Raw genomic sequence first — 18,877 nt, 5'->3', positions numbered from 1 at the left:
AACATGAGATAACAGAAGGTCTACTACCTGCCTTCTTGTCAGGGTGGTTAGGGCACTGAGCAAAGGTGATGGTGAGTTATACTAGGAAACCCACTCACATGATTACTCTTCATTAGCCAGGACTCTGTCTTCTGAGATCTTGTCAGCTTATGAAAGTTTACCAGTATCATTGTGAGAATACACAGTACGAGCTAAAAAATCCCTTGATTTCCCTTTTTGCATCTTCATTTGTGATATGAAGTGGTCAAAACAGTTTTCTTTTGTAATAATAAGACACATATCATGTAATCTGCTGTGATAAGTGAATTTTGAGTCCTGTGTAATTCTTCTTGAGGAAAGATGAGTATTAAGGTATGTTTTGTAAGCAGGAGTAGTGTCATACACATGGTTAGCTACTTGTTCTGCTGCAGTGGAGCTATTGAATATGGCCACTCACTTGAATGAACCTTTTGGTGTGGTCATTTGTTTGCAAGTTCAGAACGTCTAGAAGTATATGGGAATATGATGATGAACTATAGAGTGATTTTTTACAGAATTTGTTGATATGATATGCTATCATAGGTGAAAAATAAATTTGATAAGAGAAAGAAAAGCATAGACATTGCTTCAAAAATTTGTTCCCACCTTCTTTAATATGTGAACCAGTGTTTCCTGATGAAATAGGATTAGCATTATTTTAGTTTAGTCATTTAAAATTTAAAATTTCTAGTGGTGAACTTCTGATTATTTGAATAGTTAATGCAATGCTAGAACAATTTAAAAGAACCCATATTCCACTTCTGAAAGAACTTGTATTCCTGTTCAAGATGTTGTAGCAATATATTTGGAAGAAAATGCTGGAGCACAGAAGAATCAGACATCCCGTTTTAGTGAAACAGTAGATGTGATCTGAATGGATAATGAATATTAATTAGTGACTGGATGGCTTTGAACACCTCAGGAAGTTCTCCAAAAATTATTGTCGTGTTTCTGAAACATGTTTTTGTGGGACAGCCTATGCATATCTAATTGGAAAAAAAGAAAGTGCGTAAAATGGTGGCAGGATGTTTTACTGCTCCTATATGCAAAGTTCAAATAAACCCATAAACCTAACATGCAAAATATAATTAAACATATTACATCATAATAATTAGATTATAGTAATTAATCATAATTAACTATATATGTATATTCATTTTGACCAGAGTTACATATCATTGGTCTTCAATGATGCTTTTAACAGTAAGCTAATCAGGCAAAAAAATTTATTTTTTCTCTATATTTTCCGTCTAGGTGTGTACCTCACATGCTGTTGTCTTTATAAAAGTAAACAAGGATGACCTGTTTGAATACTAATACATTCACCTGACATATCTGATGTGTTTTTTCCTTTGGATACTCAGTGCAAAGATGGAGTCTATGGATGTTGGATGACTAATTATCTCTGAAAATGAAAAACCTGTATTTGCTCAGATAGTAACTGTATGCAGAAATTGTTCATCCATAGACTACTCAATAAACCTCACGAACCAAATCCTGTGTGCAGTAGTGAAAGAATATCTCTGTGCTTCTTGATCTTTAGGTTCTTTGCCTATAGTACTGAAGTATAATTAACAATATTATGATGTTGAAATTATGATCTTTGAATTCTAAGTATAAATTAAGTTTAAAAAAGAAAGTATAATGTATTTTTCAGTCATGCAAGGTTTGCATTAGGGCAACTAAGCTGTAGTTCCAAAGCACTACTTTAACCCTCTTTATCCCTTTCGTTACAGATGTTTTTCTACATTATTTTTCATTAAAGACTAGGCTGAAAAAGCATTTAATGTATATATGTTAAAGTGATGACTAATCATATGCATATTCTAGAACTACGAGGTGTTGCATTTGGGAAGTTGGTGTGGATTTCATCATCATTAACATTTTATTAAAACAAAGTAATTTGTTGAGCTGAGAGATTAGAGGTAGTTTTCCAATAACGATATATGTATATTAAAAATTCTGTTGATGCCTATTTTCTGTATTTAAAGTTTGGTTTATTTGAGCACCAGCATTCTTACTTGAAGATTTAGTCATAGAGATTTGAGGAGTCTGAGCATTCTCATTCTGTTCTTACAGTTCGACAATCAGCAAGCATTGGGAGGCAGAACTGGCCACACTCAAGGGTAATAACGCTAAGCTCACAGCAGCCCTGCTGGAGTCCACTGCCAATGTAAAACAATGGAAACAACAGCTTGCTGCATATCAAGAGGAAGCAGAACGTCTTCATAAGCGGGTAAGTCAAGGCAAACAGCCAGGATCATTGAGGTGGAAGTTTTGATGAATGTATTTACTCATATTGAAATAGAACAAATAAGCGTAATGTTGAAGCTTTAGGTAAATCTTTCACACAGGCACTAATGATCACTTTAAAGCACAAGGAAGTTCTTTTCTATCCATTTCTTTTCTGTACAGGATTTTGTTGCAGTAGAAGTTATCTGAACTGTGAACTCTAGGGCATTTTTGCCAGCATTGACTCTTCATTTTATGTCAGCTGCATCATGTTTGTTTCAGGACCTTCTCCATAGAATGCTATGGAGTTAAAACAGTCAGCACCTTCTTGCTTTTAAACCCATAGAAACATGACATCTGATTCAGTTAAGAAATCCTCTTGTAGTTTCCAGAGGTAGCAAAGTCCAACAGCTTCCTTTTGTCCTTGCACCCAGTGAAAACTGAGCATACGATCAAGCTCACAATATGCAATGAAAAATTTGCTCCTGCATTTGTACAGGAGGGACAGGATCCTCTCCTTTTCACTTTTGAAGAAATCTTTTGACAAACCAGAAGTCAGAGCATAGTGCAGGTGAGAGTAACAGTCTTTTGCGAGGAATAGAGAGTACACAAGTTTGAAGGGAAAACAAGTATATGATTTCTCTTTTCCTATGTAACACTTAGAACATTACTATAGTAATTCACTTTTATCCACATGAGTTTGTAATTGTAGCTTAGGACACATTTGTGCAAAATGAAGGCAATTATAAGACATGTATGGAGGAAATACATATTTGGTGAAATTTATTACAGTTTTGTTAACATCAGGAGATTATTTTAGTCAAGAAATTAAAAAAAAGGGCCTCGTTGTGATTTAACCTTGCAGGTGCCTGAGCTCCACAAAATTGTTCACTCACTTTCCCCCTTCCCAGTGGATGGGGGAGAGAATGAAAAAAAAAGAATTTGAATTTGTGGGTCAAAAGAAAGCTATTTACTAAGATAGATAAAAGGAAAAGGATAATAACTATGACATATATATACATATATAATAAGCAGTGCATATGTAATTGATCACTATTCCTTGACTGATGCCCAGCTAGCTCCCTAGCCCAGGTTGCACAGGTAGGCGTCCAGGCGGGTCTGGAACGTCTCCAGAGAAGGAGACTCCACCACCTCTCTGTGCAGCTGTGCCACTGCTCCGTCACTGCACTGGGAAGAAGTTCCCACGCACATTTGTGTGGAACTTCCTGTGCTTTGGTTTGTGGCCATTTCCCCTCATCCTATCACCACGCACTGCTGAGAAGAATCCAGCCTCATCCTGTGTCTCCAGCTCCTTAGATATTTATAGGCATCACAGGATGTTGCATTAAAAGGACAGAGAGGTTTGCTAGAAAATAGCCCCCTGGTGTTCCAGCTTGTCCTCAGATATCAGAAGGTCTAGGAGTGGCTAGGCTTAGATTCTGGGTGATGTCCAGTTCAACAATCTGATCACAGTCAATAGAGTGTTATCACAATTATGTATTCACAAGTAGCACGCTGCCCAATTCACGTAGTCATGTTCAAATGGGCTCTCACGATGACCCTTAAGGAATTTGTCTGCACCCATTGAGAACGATCATGGCTGGACTGAATAGTGCAATTTATTAAAGTATCAGGAATACAGATTCTTTTGGATTGCTGTTGATAAGTGATCTGTCTACAAAATGTGAGGTTAACAAAAAATATGAATAATATGGCCAAATGCAAATACATTAAATTATGGAATAACTCTATAACAGGTATTGCTAAGTTTCCCATGGGCATCATTTAGCATAACTCAGCATAACTGTGGAAGAGAGACTCAGTCTGCTGACAGATCCCAGAAGTCAGCAATGATATCTTCCTTTCCATTCCTCTTAAGCCATTTTTATACTATTTTCTTACTTTAAGATGGAGCTTGTGTGACTCTAGTCAGACGTAAAAGTGGAAAACTGCTGGTTCAGGGCTGGCTCACTACAGCAAGGTAGTTTACCAGTTCCAGTTGTATCACCGTGTCCCCATCCCTGAAAAGATTATCATGGAGTCTGGCCGGGTGGACTCCACTCTGCTTTGCTCTCCATGCTGCTTTTTCTTAGTGTCATCTACCCTGGTGTTTGCTAACAGCTAAGATTGCAGGTAACATTAGGGAACTATCGTGGAACAGATTATCCACTACATTCCACCCTGGGGTGTACCTTCTGTCAAGAACTGGACATTTCAGTATGTCAATTCCAGTAATATTCCACACAGGAACAAGCATTGTGTTGGTATGAAGATGAGAAATTCTGCAGGTTCCAACTATCCTTATCCTAACTCTAGTAGAGTAGTAAAAATTCCCTTGACCTAAGAAACCATGGCAAATATCAGGTTGTTGGGAATGTCCTGTATCTAGTCTGACTTGAAACAAGAATCCTGAAATCTCAGATAAATTAGTTCAACTGGGAATAGTGACATTTTGCAATAGACCCTAACTGCATGTGTTCATGTGTCCAGATGAAATGTGTGAAGTGTAATTAAAACTGGTGATTTATTGCAAATTATTTTCAGCTCAAGAAATTGGTAGATGATGGCAAAATTGCTTTTTTTCAGAAATTTTCTGTTGAGGCAGAAGCTTGTCATATATGTTTGTATGGAGAGTCTTTCACTTGTTTCATTTAAGCATCTCCTTTGGAATGGTGGAAGTTCTAACCTGCGGTTCAGTTTTGTGAGTGAAATGTATTAATCATAGTTAATACATTTGTGTAAATTATAAACTTACTGCGTGATTGCTACACTGCAGAAGTTCATGTCTATTTGACCACTAGATAGGTTTTGGAGGGAATAACTTTTTTGCTAAAATATAGACGTAATGAAGTGGCATTCTGCATAATAATATGTATTAATAACTTTAGTTGCAAAGATGAGACAGTGCAGCTCTGATCCAACAAAGATAATAAAAGAAATACCGAACAACAGTGGCTGAATTTCCTGCCCAGTGCTGAGAGACCCACAAGACAAGATGAACAAGGTGTGGTAAAAGATGGTCCCTTTGTCTGTCACTTAGTTCTATCCTGTTATTGGCAGTCACTATTAGCTACATTAATTAATAGATGATTACTTTTTGTTACATTTGCCAGGCAGACCTATTGCAATTATTTTGTATTTCTGAAGGAAAACAAAATGCTACAACTTGGGATTATCTACACTGCACTGTTACAGTCATCTTCTACATGCTTGTATTAAAATTTTCTATAATTTGTAACCATGAGACTTACTGATGTCTTGCATATCTCTGTGTTTATGGTTATTGGGCGTGGCTGTAAATTATCACAAGATAGTTCATCAGGAGTACTGCTCTCTATTGGAATTGCTTTAAGAGAAATGGAGGCTTTGCTAACATTGTAAATCAAACTCTCTAGGCAAAAGTGTGCAAAGGATGTTAAAAAAAAAAATCAATCATCTCAATCTGTTACCCATACAGCACAAAAGCTGTTCTAACCTGCGTGCTGGAAACTGATCTTTCAGTTTGAAGTAGTCTTCCATTTCAAAAAGAAATTGTGATCCAGATATTTCTCCATTACACATACAGAAAACGTGCTTGTGAAATGCTGCATCTGGATATTGTTGGCTGTGGCATGTTCAGTAGCAAGAAGTGTTATGAAACTGTATGATGTAATCATTTTGTTAGGTTTATTATAGAACTATAGAATTACAGACTGGCTTGGGTGGGAAGAGACCTTAAGACTCATCGAGTTCCAAAGCCCCTGGCTTGGGCAGGACTGCCACCCAGCAGATCAGGCTGCCCAGGGTCTCAGTCTGGCCTTGAATGCTTCTCTGGGTAGCCTGTGCCAGTGCTTCACCACTCATTCAGTGAAAATTTTCTTCCTAACATCTAAACTAAATATCTCCTCTTTTTGCTTGAAGCCATTACACCCATCATTACACACTTGACAGACTGTCCCCCTCAGCTTTCTTCTAAATCTCCTTCCAATACTGGAAGGCCTCAATGAGGTCTCCCCAGAGCCTTCTCTTCATGCTCAACAACCCCCTGCTGCTTCAGCCTTTTATTGTAGAAGAGGTGCTCCAGCCCTTCTGTCATCTTTGTGGCCATCTCTGGACCTGCTCCAACAGCTCCGTATCTTTCTTGTGCTGGGGGCCCCAGATCTGCATGCAGTATTTCAGATGGGGCCTCACAAGGGCAGAGTAGAGTGGGACAACAATTTCCCTATTCTTGCTGGCCACCCCTCTTTTGATGCAGCCCAGGATGCAGTTGGCCTCGCAGGCTGCAAGTGCACACTGCTGGCTCACGTCCAGCTTTTCATCCACCAGAACCCCGAGTCTTGTTCTCATTGAGTCCTTATCAAAGAATCATAGAATACCTAGAGTTGGAAGGAACCATTAAGGGTCATCTAGTCCAATTCCTCTGCAGTGAACAGGGACATCACAGCTAGATCAAGTTGCTCAGAGCCTGCTCCAGCCTGACCTTGAGTGTCTCCAAGGATGGGGCACCCACCACCTCTCTGGACAGTCTATTCTAGTGTTTTACAACTCTCACTGTAGGATTTTTTTTTCCATATATTCAATCTAAATCTCCCCTCTTTTAGTTTGAAACCATTTCTACTTGTCCTGTAACAACAGCCACTGCTAAAGAGTCTGTTCCCTTCTTTCTTACATCTTTTCTTTAGATACTGAAAGGCCACTACCAGGTCTCCCTCACAGCCTTCTCTTCTCCAGGCTGAACAGCCCCATCTCTCTCAGCCTTCCTCACAGAGAAGGTATTCCATCCCTTGGAACATTTTTGTGGCCCTCATCTGAACACTGTCCTACAGGCCAGTGTCGCTCCTGTACTGAGGACTCCATGGCTGGACACAGTACTCCAGGTGAGGTCTCACTAGCGCAGAGCAGAGGGACAGGATCAACTCCCTCGCCCTGTTAACCTTCTAATGCAACCCAGGATACAGTTGTATTTCTGGGTTGAGAGCACATTGCTGGCTCCTGTCCAGCTTCCCATTCACCAGTGCTCTTAGTTCCTTTTTGGTAGGGGTTTGCTCTGTTCTCCCAGGCTGTACATGTGTCTGAGATTTATCTGTTCAACTAAAATATAATAAACATATGCAACTGATAACAAAATGTTTGTTAGATTGGAATCCATCTCCCCTGAGATTATAGAAGTTACATATAATGTCTAATATGATGATCTCTTTTTAAAATATATATAATTCATATAGCAACAAAAACATGAGTGTAAGAAAACTTACTAATATTTTCAGTGAATTTGTTTCTGTAAGTGCTTGAATTTCTCCGTAAGCTAATAATCTAGAGAGTCCTCTGGAAGTGCTTTTAGTCAAATGAGACAAAATCCATCTTTATTTCACAGTATCACAGAATCATTCAACATGGAGGGGAACTTGCAACTTACCTTGCCCAACTCCACACTGAAAGCATGCCCAACTTTAAAGTTAGATCTAGCTCCATGCTTGAACAGATTACTCAGGGCCATGTCAAGTCCTAAAAAATGGAGAATCAGAGTTTCTCTGCACAGCCTGTTCCAACATTTTTCCACACTTCTTGTGATCTTGTTTTCCTAATATCTATTTAGAGTTTACCATGCTGCAACTTGCATATGATGCCAATTCAAAGGTTAAATACTGTTTGATCCAAAAGGAACTATGTCGGAAAAGAGTGAATAAATGACTTTTAGAAAAAAATAGAAAAAAATTACTTCAAGGAGAAAGAAAATTTTGAATATTGGTTTGCATCTTTAGCTGCAATGTAGTTGTTGTTTTATTTGCACAAGTTGGCTATTACAGCATCTTGCCTGCTGGAGAAGAAAGATGTGAGTACACCTTCATGCATTAGATAGACATGCTCACTTATAAGGTCATAGGGTTGTACAAAATAGACCAGCTTCCAAAATTAAGAACTGTACTTCCAGCTCTTGCTGCTATGTTTAGTGCAATTTAATAATATATTTTGTGGTTTATATATAATGTAATTGTGGCTTTAAGCTTGGTGCCTGAGTCATCTATCTGCAAGCCGTGGCAGACTCATATCCTCTGTCAAGAGTGGTGGTGGGGAGAAGTAGTGCATATAAATTAGTAAATTTAATGTTATCACCTCTGTTTTTAGTTTTCTCTTTACATAAACAGCCCTAAAATAGCCTAATTTACATAAACAGTTGCCTCTTTATATATATAAAGTCTTTTTGTTGCTAATATTTTTATTATATGTAAGATCTTATGGTACCTTTCTTATCAGTTTCAAGTTTGTCACAATTTACTTACAGACATACTTTTGTTTTACTTTATATCTCCCTCATATTTTCTATTATTCTCATTCAGTGTTGTAAAATGAGTCTTTTGGCTCATGGGGATTGGAAAAGTCCATTAGGATCACCATGCCAACCATTAGCTTACCTCACTGTTTGATCACGTCTCTTAAATATGTTCAGGGATGATAACTCCACTGAACTCCATCTCCTTCTGGGGCAGCCCATTCCCATGCTTGGCCACCATCTCTGTGAAGGAATTCTTCCTATTGTCCAATCTAAACCTCTCATCATACAACTTGCTATGTCCATTTCCTTGCATCCTAACTTGTTACCTGAGAAAAGAGATAGACATCCACCTTGCTGCAACCTCCCTTCAGGTATTTGTAAGAGAGCAAAGAGGTCTGCCCTGAGCCTCCTCTTCTCCAGACTAAACAATCTCAATTCCCTCAGCTGTTCCTCTTTTTTATTTCTCTAGTCCCTTCACCAGCTTTGTTGCTCTTCTCTGAACACCCTCCAGCGATTTCATGTCCTTGTAGTGAGGGGCCGAAAACTGAACACAGTTCTCAAGGTGTGGCCTCACCAATCCTCATTACAGTGGGACAATTCCCTATGCCATATGGCCATACTTTTTCTGATACAAGCCAAGATGCCACTGGCCTTCTTGTCCATCTGGGAGGACAGCTTTACAACCACTTTTCCCCGGGCCTACACTGCTACATGGGGACGTTATGTCCTGGCATTTAGCCCTGTTGAATGGCATGCAATTGGATGCAGCCCATCAGTTCATCCTATCCCTCTGCAGAGCTTCCCACTCTCATGCAGTACTCATTGTAAGCTTTGCTTTTTAAGATGTTTTAAATTATTTTAAACTCAACATTTTTTGTTCTGTAACTGCTTTCAGAGTTGACTGAAGCAGTTTTTCTTTGTATCACAGTTTATGCTTTTCAAAATCTGGAGACAAAGCTATAATGTCCCTGTACTTGATTTTTGATTGCATTAAAAAAATATTTTTTTTTCTAATTAAGATTTTCTCATCTATCAATTCAGTTTCTCATATTAAATCAAGTTTATTTGCATTCTCTGAGGCTTTTATCATTTTTCCTCCTGTTTATTTTGTGCATTAATAATGCCTGGAACTGAAGAGAAATAGAATACAGATTCACTGTGACTGAGTGTAAAGTTCTCCATAAATTAAAGCTTTGTGTTCTCTTCTGATATCATATGAGCTTAAGTCAGAAATACTGTATATTGGTATTTTGTCAGACATATTTTTCAAAAGGTCACTAAATTCCTGTATGGATTTTTCCTTCTAAAAAATACATAATGATTTTGAGAAGATATGATGCCCAGTCGGGAGCTTAACTGAGAGTTCTAAGCCTCCTGTCCTCTAATCTGCTCAGAAGCAGCTTAACAACAGAGATTTCCCTTAAACAGGGTTGGGAAGCACTCCTACACATCCTGTGTAGCTTTTTGAAGTTAAAAAGGGACTCATGAGCTTAGAACAGCTTGGTAAAAGAAAAAAAATCAGACAAATAAAATAGCACTGATACTAATATGAATCTTGGCATCATAGAAAGGAAAGGATTGAATGGTGATATGAATTATGGAAAGCAACCCAAAGTTTCACCTTTGTCAAGTGAAAAATGAAAACTATGCATTTCTTGCATGCCAGCTACTAAAGTAAATCATTCTATGCCACTGGGCAATGGCACAGTTTAATACCACCACTGCATACTAAGAATGCTACAATCCTTGAAGATCATTCTTCTGAAAGAAGAGAAACCTGTAGTACCACTGTGAAGGCAAGTGATCGAGTTCTTGCATATTCCTAAAAGAACAGAAAAGTAAAATCCCGTGTTGTCATTTTACCAAGACTTCTTAGGAAATAAGATAAAATTTTCTTCTTATATTCTGTTTCTCTCATCTAGTGAATGAACTGAGTACAAAGACATCTTATACAATCATAAAGAACCCCTGAGAAGTAATGGACCCTGGTTTCATTATTATTAAAGGAAATTTAAAAGTGGACCTTAAAAAAATGCATGAACATACAGAAATATGTCCATTTTATTAGGCCATTTCTATGCTACCTAAAGAAATCAAATTTCTTTAAATTATTAAACTAACTTTAAAGAGGTATGGGATTCCATATAAACCATCTGCTCAGATTATCTTAAAAATTAATGTAGAAAATCTTTACAGGCCCTTATCAGTAACCTATTCGTTTTCACCACCTGCATTGATAATTGAATAGCCAAGATTCAGCATCAAACATAAAGATGTGTGATTGCTAGCTGGTTCGTGGCAGGTATAGTGGACTTCTTACTTGCTGAGAATTCAGTGTTCATTTATTAGCAGCAGCATGAGGTTTCTGTGAATAACTGTCTTATGTGAGCAAGGAAGGAAATTTCCTAAATTTGGAAATATGAAATAAGGTGACAGAAAGTTTGTTAACAAGAAACTGATGAATGGAGATTTAATTAAAAAAACACAAACGTTCTGTCAGTACACCTTTTTTTTGTGAGATACCTCTCTTTTCATTCTACCTTCAAGACTGTGTCCCTCCTCTTCCTACTGAACAAGCTGAACTTACATTGTATTAAAATTTAGATTGGTTGATTAATGGAAAAAATTGTCCAAGTTTAACATCCTTCTTAATTATTTTAATTAGCATATGAATCATGTTGTGCCATTTGCTTATAAAGTAAATAGATAAACGTTTTGCAGGGTAAGAATGGTTAGCTTGGCAATTTAATTGAAACAGTGTGATTACCATTTTGCTAGTATTTTTTAGTGCATTTGATTGGAACAAATGAGTGTACAGATTGAGGAGTCCTGAGTGCACAGAAAATAGTGCAAATCAATAGTTTTACATATACAGACTATTAATCTCTGACAAGTTCTTGTGCTTGAAAGTCGTGAAAAAGAAAAATTAGTAAGGATGCTGTTGCCCAAATGACGTTAAATACTGACCAAATGTTCAATAGAATTGTTCTGAGGAGTATTAAGGTTAGAAACAATGAAGTAAATTCTGAAAAAGCTAGTCTTTATAACTGTTATATTCAAGTTTCAAGAAGGTACAAGGGAAAACAGTAACTTTACTTTTAATTTTTGAAACTACAATATTTTCCTAAAAGAAGAGTTTCTGTTTTAGAGGAGGCAGTGATTATCTGCTTAAGGTCTGTTATCCTCACAGTGGAACTAATTTCTAGTAAAAAGAAATCCAGAGTATTATTTTAGAAGTGCTTGGGAAGAGCCTTGTGAAGGTGGCCATCTTCTTTGTGTGATATTAGGGGATAACCAAAGGAGAAAAGCCAAACATTTTGTTTCTAGGAGTATTTTCCTTTCAGATACACTTTTTTGCTCCCTCAAACCCATTTCAACTATCATACATTTAATATTGCTTTTGTTATTGTCTTTTGTTGGCTAGCACAGTCTCAGGTCCCTTTTGGTGAGTGAATAATAGTCCTAATAGTCCATGTATAGTCTTTATCAAGGTTCAATCCTTGTTTAATACTTCCAGTTTCTTAAATAGCCCATCCCTTTTCACAGAGAGCAGGTGAATCAGGTAATGGTTGTTTTGTTTCCTGAAATCAGAATGTGAAGCCTGCTTTTTTTTATGGAAAGTTAGTGAACCGAAGGCAAGTCCTTTCTGTATTTTTTGTTTGCCTTGTTAACTTTTAGAGCAGATATCCATTTTTGACCCAAAACAAATACTTTATTTTTTGTGAGGGAGTTCACTTACACTTCATGGAAGATGCTAGAAAAGTACCTGCTGTCAGTCTGGGAAAGGTTAAAAAAAAATGGTTTATCATCTACTTTATCATCATCTTTCTAAAAAAAATAATGTAAGACATGTTGTAAGATCTGCATCTTATAGAAAGCATACTTTGTGGAAGCATACCATGTAATTTTTGTATAGTCAAAGCTTTGTAAAATCTAAACTATAATTACAGAACTCCATTGAAGAATATGGAAATGACTGGCCATAAAGTCCTCAGGATTAAAGGACAACCTTTCTGTACCATGTTTGCTATTGCACATCTTGAATTAAATGGCCAGATAGCTGGAAAAAATATTTGCTGATTGGACTGCAGACTAAGATATCCCGTGAAGTTAGTGTTAGAATTATCAGTTGCTAAAAACAATTAATGGCTGATGCTCACAGCATGAAGTTGAGTACACTTTCTGTATTTTCAGATATTCCTACTTCAGTTTCATTACTTTATTCACACAAAGCAAGCAAATGATGGATTGTTCTTCTTTTATCTCTGCAGAAATGAAGAACTGTGGAAAACAGTTTGATATTTCCATGGTTTGAGGCCTGAGGCTTCAGTGCCCAAGAAGAAAAGATAATATATTGTTGGTAATTCACAAAAACTACTTATTTCCCCAGGTTCTCATTTTATCTATGGGTAAATCTTTGAAAGTGAAAATAGTAAATTTGCTGTCAGAAATGATCCATCTGAATAATACTTCACTTTTTTTTTTCTTTCAGTAGCTACCTTGGAATGCATTTTTCCTTGTTTTCTGCAATTTCACGTTTCATAGATCCAAAAATCTTCCCAGAGTTTTTATTCTTGAAAGCTATACTAGATGGTTCTTTACGATTTTTTTTTTTGTTTACATGTTGTTCTCCATCTTACATTCCAGAATGAAGAACTGAGAAAGTAATTGCGCAAAAGTTTGGTGAAACAGTAATTCCAAGTATTGCTGAGACACTTGATGTCATTTTGCTTCTCATTGTGGAAAGCAGAGGGCTCTTTTTCCTTTGTAAGAGGCTCATTTTCAATTATTGATGCAATAATATTATCACAGTTGTGGTTATAATCCATTAAGGGATGTAACTCAACTGGCTAAAAATACATAAGGAATACTTGAACTGCACATGAATATTCTGCTGTTCTGCACTGTAGCCTGGGTTAGTAGACCTTGGATATTTTGTTCCACAGTAAATACAAATGGGGAAGACTTATTTAGAAAGTGACTGAGTATGAGATACATCTATAAAACAAACTGAAGCAGCACTGAAAATTTATCTTAACATATCTTTCTCTACTGTTCTGTAATAGTTGAAATAATTTCTATATGAAGGTGAATAAGAAATTCATGACCTATTGCATCTAATGTAGAGATCCTGAATAAAAACTTGTTGATTGACATCAGAAGAGTACACGCTATGTCAAGAAAGTAGTTTGAAAATAATGAATCAACCTAGAGCAAATATATACCAGATCCATTTGGTCATTAATAGCTCTGGAAGGGTGGCTACTTGAAATATTTCTGTTATTCCCACTTCTTTGCCTCTGTCTGACCACAGCCTTCAACAGTTGTCTATTTTGAGATTTGATACAATCTTTTCACTTGGTTTCTTAGAGCTTTGATTTGGTTTGCTTCCTTGGAGTATCTTTGTGCAGTTCACTGTCTTAAGCTTATTTAAAGTCTGTTATCCCTTCTGTTACATGGTCTCACTCCTGTCTTGCCAGCAGCTGAACATTCCAGTGAAAACTTCTGCTAGGCATTCTTCTCTATTTATAGGCTGTTGACCCTAGATCAAAATGTAGATCAAAAAGATTGGCCTCTGCAGGAAAGGTTCCATCAGAGCAACTTATCTTTCTGTCTTATTTGAGCTGATATATTTCTCATTCAGATATGGATTTAGGTATAATAATATCCATATACAAGAAAACGTATCCTATTAAATCATCACCAAAAAGCCCTCTCAGATCTTCTTTCTTTAAGAGCAATCATTACCTGCGTGACAAATGTAAAATACAGAAGTAGGGGCTAAGAACTATATTTGACTTTTTCCAGATATGCAAGTTAGGGCAGTCTTATGGTGTCAGAAAGAATTTTGTTCAACCTGTTACTGTTCCAGATTTGTTTTTTCAGTATTTGTCAGAATTCAGACTACAGTCAGAATTCTGTACCAGAAACAAGGTTTGATAAGTTGGTTCTGTTGCTTGGTGTTACTGGGCAAAAGTTTGAGAGATTGATTGTTAAATGTGAAAAAAATGTATAAGGAGATGTCCCTGAAAATAACAATTGGGATGGTTAGACGAAAATATTTTACCATTCTTATTTGCCTCCCTCTGTGCATAATGCTTAAGTAATTATTTTAAATGTTTTTTGGACCATGATCACAAGGAAAAAAAATAAATTTCAAACAAGGGAACTGAGCAAGTAAGCGTTATCCAGACTTTTGCCTAGTTTTATCTTTTGTTACTTACGTTTTCACTTACATATGCTTTATATTGGGTAGTTTTCCAACCCATCTTACTCTGCAAATTTTTTAAAAGGTCATAATATTATTTTCTTATGTGAACGTACATTCAGGAGGAGAGCATCATGAAAATATGTGACATCTTTTCAGATCTGTGTAGGAATAGGCATTTAAATAAGTGGTGTGGTTTTGTGGTGTTGATGCCGGTATTCCACACCAGAACATCACGCAGCAGTGAAGGAGTTAATGCTGTGGGAGCAGCGGAGGGGCGGAGCTCCGCACCAGACGCCAGGCCCGCCTCTTTTTTGGCGCGCTTTCTGGGCTGCTGTGGAGATTCAGCGCGTGTGCTTTCCCTGCAGTTCCTCCCCAACGTAAGCTCACAGCTTTTGGTTTGGAAACTGTCTCTCTCTCAATTGTTCAATTTTATTAGATTTAGTAAAGTTACCGTTCCTTCTCAGATCGTGCCGTTGTTTTGTTTTGTTTTGTTTTGTTTTTTTTTGTAGACCCATCTATTCCCTCTGTTTCCCCCCCCCCCTCCCCCCGGAGCACACGGCTCTGCTCAGCGGCCGCGTGGCCACTAACGGTGCAGGCTTTTTTTTTCCTTTCCCTTTCTCTCTCTCTTCTCGGTTTCCCTTGGGTCACTGTCACGGATAACACCGTGACAGTAAGTTCGATTAAAGTAACCGTGTCCTTTTAATTGTACTTTTTTTTTTTCCCTTCAAAATCATTTAACAAAACAGCTGTACAAATCATTATCTTTCTGCATAAAAGCAATAAGAAATCATAGAATAACAGAAACGCATGTTTGCCCAGAGAAAAGCTGAACTAGAGTCCATGTCACAGCCCCTTTAGTATGGGTAATTAATTGCCCTTCTGAGAGTGCTTGACTCTTGGCAAGAAGATCTGTATAGCAAACCCTACTCACTCAAGCAAAATCAGCTGTGTTTGCTTAAGCAATTTCAGAATGTGCCTTGAGTTAGTATTGTGCAGAGCATACTGAGGAGTGTTCATGTGAGCCATGCAGCCACAAATGGTCTCTTCCAGTCAGCGTTTCCTGCTAGCAGCAATATAGGCAGCCAAGAACAATAACATTTCACACACGCTAGCTCACAGGAGACACCTATGCACCCTTGCTTCTGGAGCACTAGAAAGGTCATTTTGGGACTGAGTTTTCTCCTGTTTCTCTTGTTGAGTGTGTAAATGAGTATTTACAGAATCACAGAATCGTACCATTTTGAAAGAATCTCTGAAGATCATCTAGTCCACACCCCCTGCTGAAGTAGATTGTGTATAGATAGGAAGCGGAATGAAAAACATCCAGGCAGGTTTTCAGTATCTCCAGAGAAGACTCCACCTCTTTGGGCAGTTGTTCCAGTGTTCTGCAATGCTCAGAATGAATAATTTTTTTCTTGTGTTCAGTTAGAACTTCTTCCATCCCAGTTTGTGCTTACTGCCCCTTGTTCTATTACTGGGCATCACCAAAAAAAGCCTGACCCCCTCCCACTTTTCTCTCACCTTTTAGATATTTAATAAGTGTTGAGAAGATACCTCCTTCTTCTCTTCTCCTAGCTCAGAACAGTCTCAGGTCTCTCAGTCTTTCCTCATATGGGAGATGCTCTAGGCCCCTCATCATATTTACAAATGATCCCTCTTCTGGACTCTTCTGGACTCTTCCTAGAAGTTCAGTATCTTTCTTGAACCAAGGAGCCCAGAACTGGACACAGTACTCCAGATGTGGCCTCGCCAGTGCAAAGTAGAAGGGAAAGGCCACTTCTATTGACAGGCTTCCCATGTTCTTTTTAACAAATCCCAGGAAACCACTGGCCTTGTTGGCCACAAAGGCCTGTTCGTGGCCAAGCTGCTGTCCACCGGGACACCCGGATCTTTCACTGCAGAGCTCCCTTTCAGCAGGTCAGCCCCTGTACTGGTATATGTGGTTATTCCTCAAGAGGCTTTCCTCCAGACCTCAGACACCCCTCCTGTTCTTCATGACCTTTTGAAGATGATAGAGTGGCATGGCAGTCACTTCTGCCAGTTTCCTCAGCACTTATGGTTACATCCCATCAGGGCCCATGGACTTAACTGTGCTGAGTTTGCCTAGATGACCTCTGGCCAGATCCTCCTTGACCAAGAGGAAGTCTTAATTTCCCCAAACTCCTATTACTACTACAAGGGTACAACTGCTTTGTAAGAGAGATTGGCCTTCTTTGGAATTATCATACACTGTTCCAGACATTTACAATGGATGGGAGAGGGTCTGAACTTGGGTTCCTAAATCATCACTAACCCTGGGTTCACAGTGGCATCCATTTCTGACTTAAAGATTTGGTTCAGCAGAAAAGCTTGGAAATGCTCAACAGATTAAACTTTAGAAGGGGTGAAGATAGTTGGTGTGGATGGCAGTTGTAGCAAAAGTTTGGAATGGACTAGAGCTCAACATAAAGCATTAGTGGCAGGACTTGTGCTGAGCTTAGAACAGAAATGCAGGAATGTGTAGAAGTGTGACATCTCTACTAAATGGTGAATGGCTCTTGACTGGGCAAGACCTTTAGCAACCAAATATGACTTCCAACCGTGGCCAGTTTTGAATGAGGTCCTGAACCATCCCTCGGGGCCTGAATGTGTTCTATGATTTTGTCATTCTTTATGTATTTACACAATATAATGTAAAAAAGCATGTTAGTTCAGGCACTGTTTACATATAGGTTTATCCCAGTCAGTGTGTTGTATTCTGGTTGTCTGTGTTTGTGTAATTATTGAAGTGAGAACTCTAACAGTTGCAATCAGTAGTAGTCAGAAAAGATCTAAATATATATATTTGTGTGTAATTCTAGCAAATTGAGAAAATGATCTAAGACTGCAGTCATAATGCTCAGTAGCATGTAAAACTGAATAAACTGTTGTTACTGTTTTGTTATGAGCACAGATATTTCTTTTGGGACAATTCCAGTAAATGAGATAATTCTTAGTGCATTTGTGTTGGGGGTTGGAGGTGTTGTCAAGCTATCTTCTCTTTCCTAATTTCCCTCATCCCTCCTAAGAACTGCTGTAGTCTTAGTGTCTAAACATCTTCAAATCTGATGCTCAAAAATGCCAAATGACAGCTTTCCAGGAGGACAATGTAGACTAGCTGTGACTGTTAAACAGAGAAGGTTCATGCCCTGTGACTCAGAAGGGAAAAGCTGAGAGGTATTTTGTTTTAATTTTCTTCTATTTCAATCTTGGCTTTCTCTCAACTTCTTCCTGTACTCTGTAATCTCTATTTCAAGCATACAAACAGTTCAGAGTCTGAAATTACTAGCATGACAATGGCTTCACTAGTGAGACTACACTGGTGATGAAGGGCACAAATCTTGATTCCTCAAAAATCAAAACAAGAAAAATTTCCTGAAGCATACCTCCACACTGTCTATGGACTGCTTTTCTAAGGAAGTTAAATTGAGACTTAAAAGTTTACCTTGCCAAATTGAGTGGCATGGAAACATCCTTTCTTCTTAGAAGGCAGATTTGTTCTGTAGGTAGATGACACAACTCTGTTCTAGGCTAAGTGCTAAGACTGATGGGTGTATATATTCTGAAAAAAAAAATGAGCTATTAGTCTGTAAATTACATATACTTCAGACAATTTGTTATTTAACTGTGGGGTTGTAGTGCAGATATCCATGCAGACATGTGGTGTGAGAGTTCTCTAATCTGTAATTTGAGAGGTATGTGAGCAAAGACGTTCTGTGTAGACTGTTTTATTTCTTTGGTACATTTTTTAATGTCAATTTATCTATGAATAGCAGGATATTTACATCTCTTCAATTAAAGAGGCAAAATGAAAAGGGCATACCATTGCCAGGTATCTTATCCAAGGGCAGATGGAGAATGCTGCCTGCTAATAAAGAAGAACTGTACCAATCCAAATTGTGCCATTAGCTGTTGGCTTTGTGACTGCAAGATGAGATGTGAATCTAGAGGACATAAGAAGTTGGCAGCTGTGCATTGGTAGCTGAGTGACTACTGTTACACTTGAAGCAGTGTCAGAAAATGAGGCTGTGAAATGTTAATTGGCTTGCTAGGGAGGGAGGGAACGTTGTGGCTTAGTTTATTAAGATGATGAAACATTAAAAAGTGTCAGATGGAGAGGTAAGTTAGATGGACATAACTGTTTT

General features: G+C 38.0%; 2 protein-coding genes across 3 annotated transcripts in view; both read left to right on the top strand.

Moving 5' to 3' along the window:
* Positions 1-18,877, top strand: part of SERINC5 (serine incorporator 5) — a 510,096-nt gene that overhangs the window by 346,465 nt on the left and 144,754 nt on the right. The gene's annotated exons all lie outside the window — the stretch shown is intronic.
* The window catches only part of HOMER1 (homer scaffold protein 1), a 90,436-nt gene that overhangs the window by 64,367 nt on the left and 7,192 nt on the right, over positions 1-18,877 (top strand). For both annotated transcript variants that reach the window (XM_065739822.1, XM_065739821.1), the window contains one exon: positions 2,098-2,254. In XM_065739822.1, the coding sequence (XP_065595894.1) occupies positions 2,098-2,254 (157 nt within the window). The remainder of the gene's footprint in view (positions 1-2,097; positions 2,255-18,877) is intronic.

Source organism: Cyrtonyx montezumae, unplaced genomic scaffold, assembly GCF_038088225.1.
Source record: "Cyrtonyx montezumae isolate F1298 unplaced genomic scaffold, pur_monq_1.0 scaffold_25, whole genome shotgun sequence".
In the NCBI taxonomy this organism is placed as follows: Eukaryota; Metazoa; Chordata; class Aves; order Galliformes; family Odontophoridae; genus Cyrtonyx; species Cyrtonyx montezumae.
The sequence above is the reverse complement of the archived record's forward strand: the minus strand, read 5'-3'. Positions and strand labels throughout refer to the sequence as shown.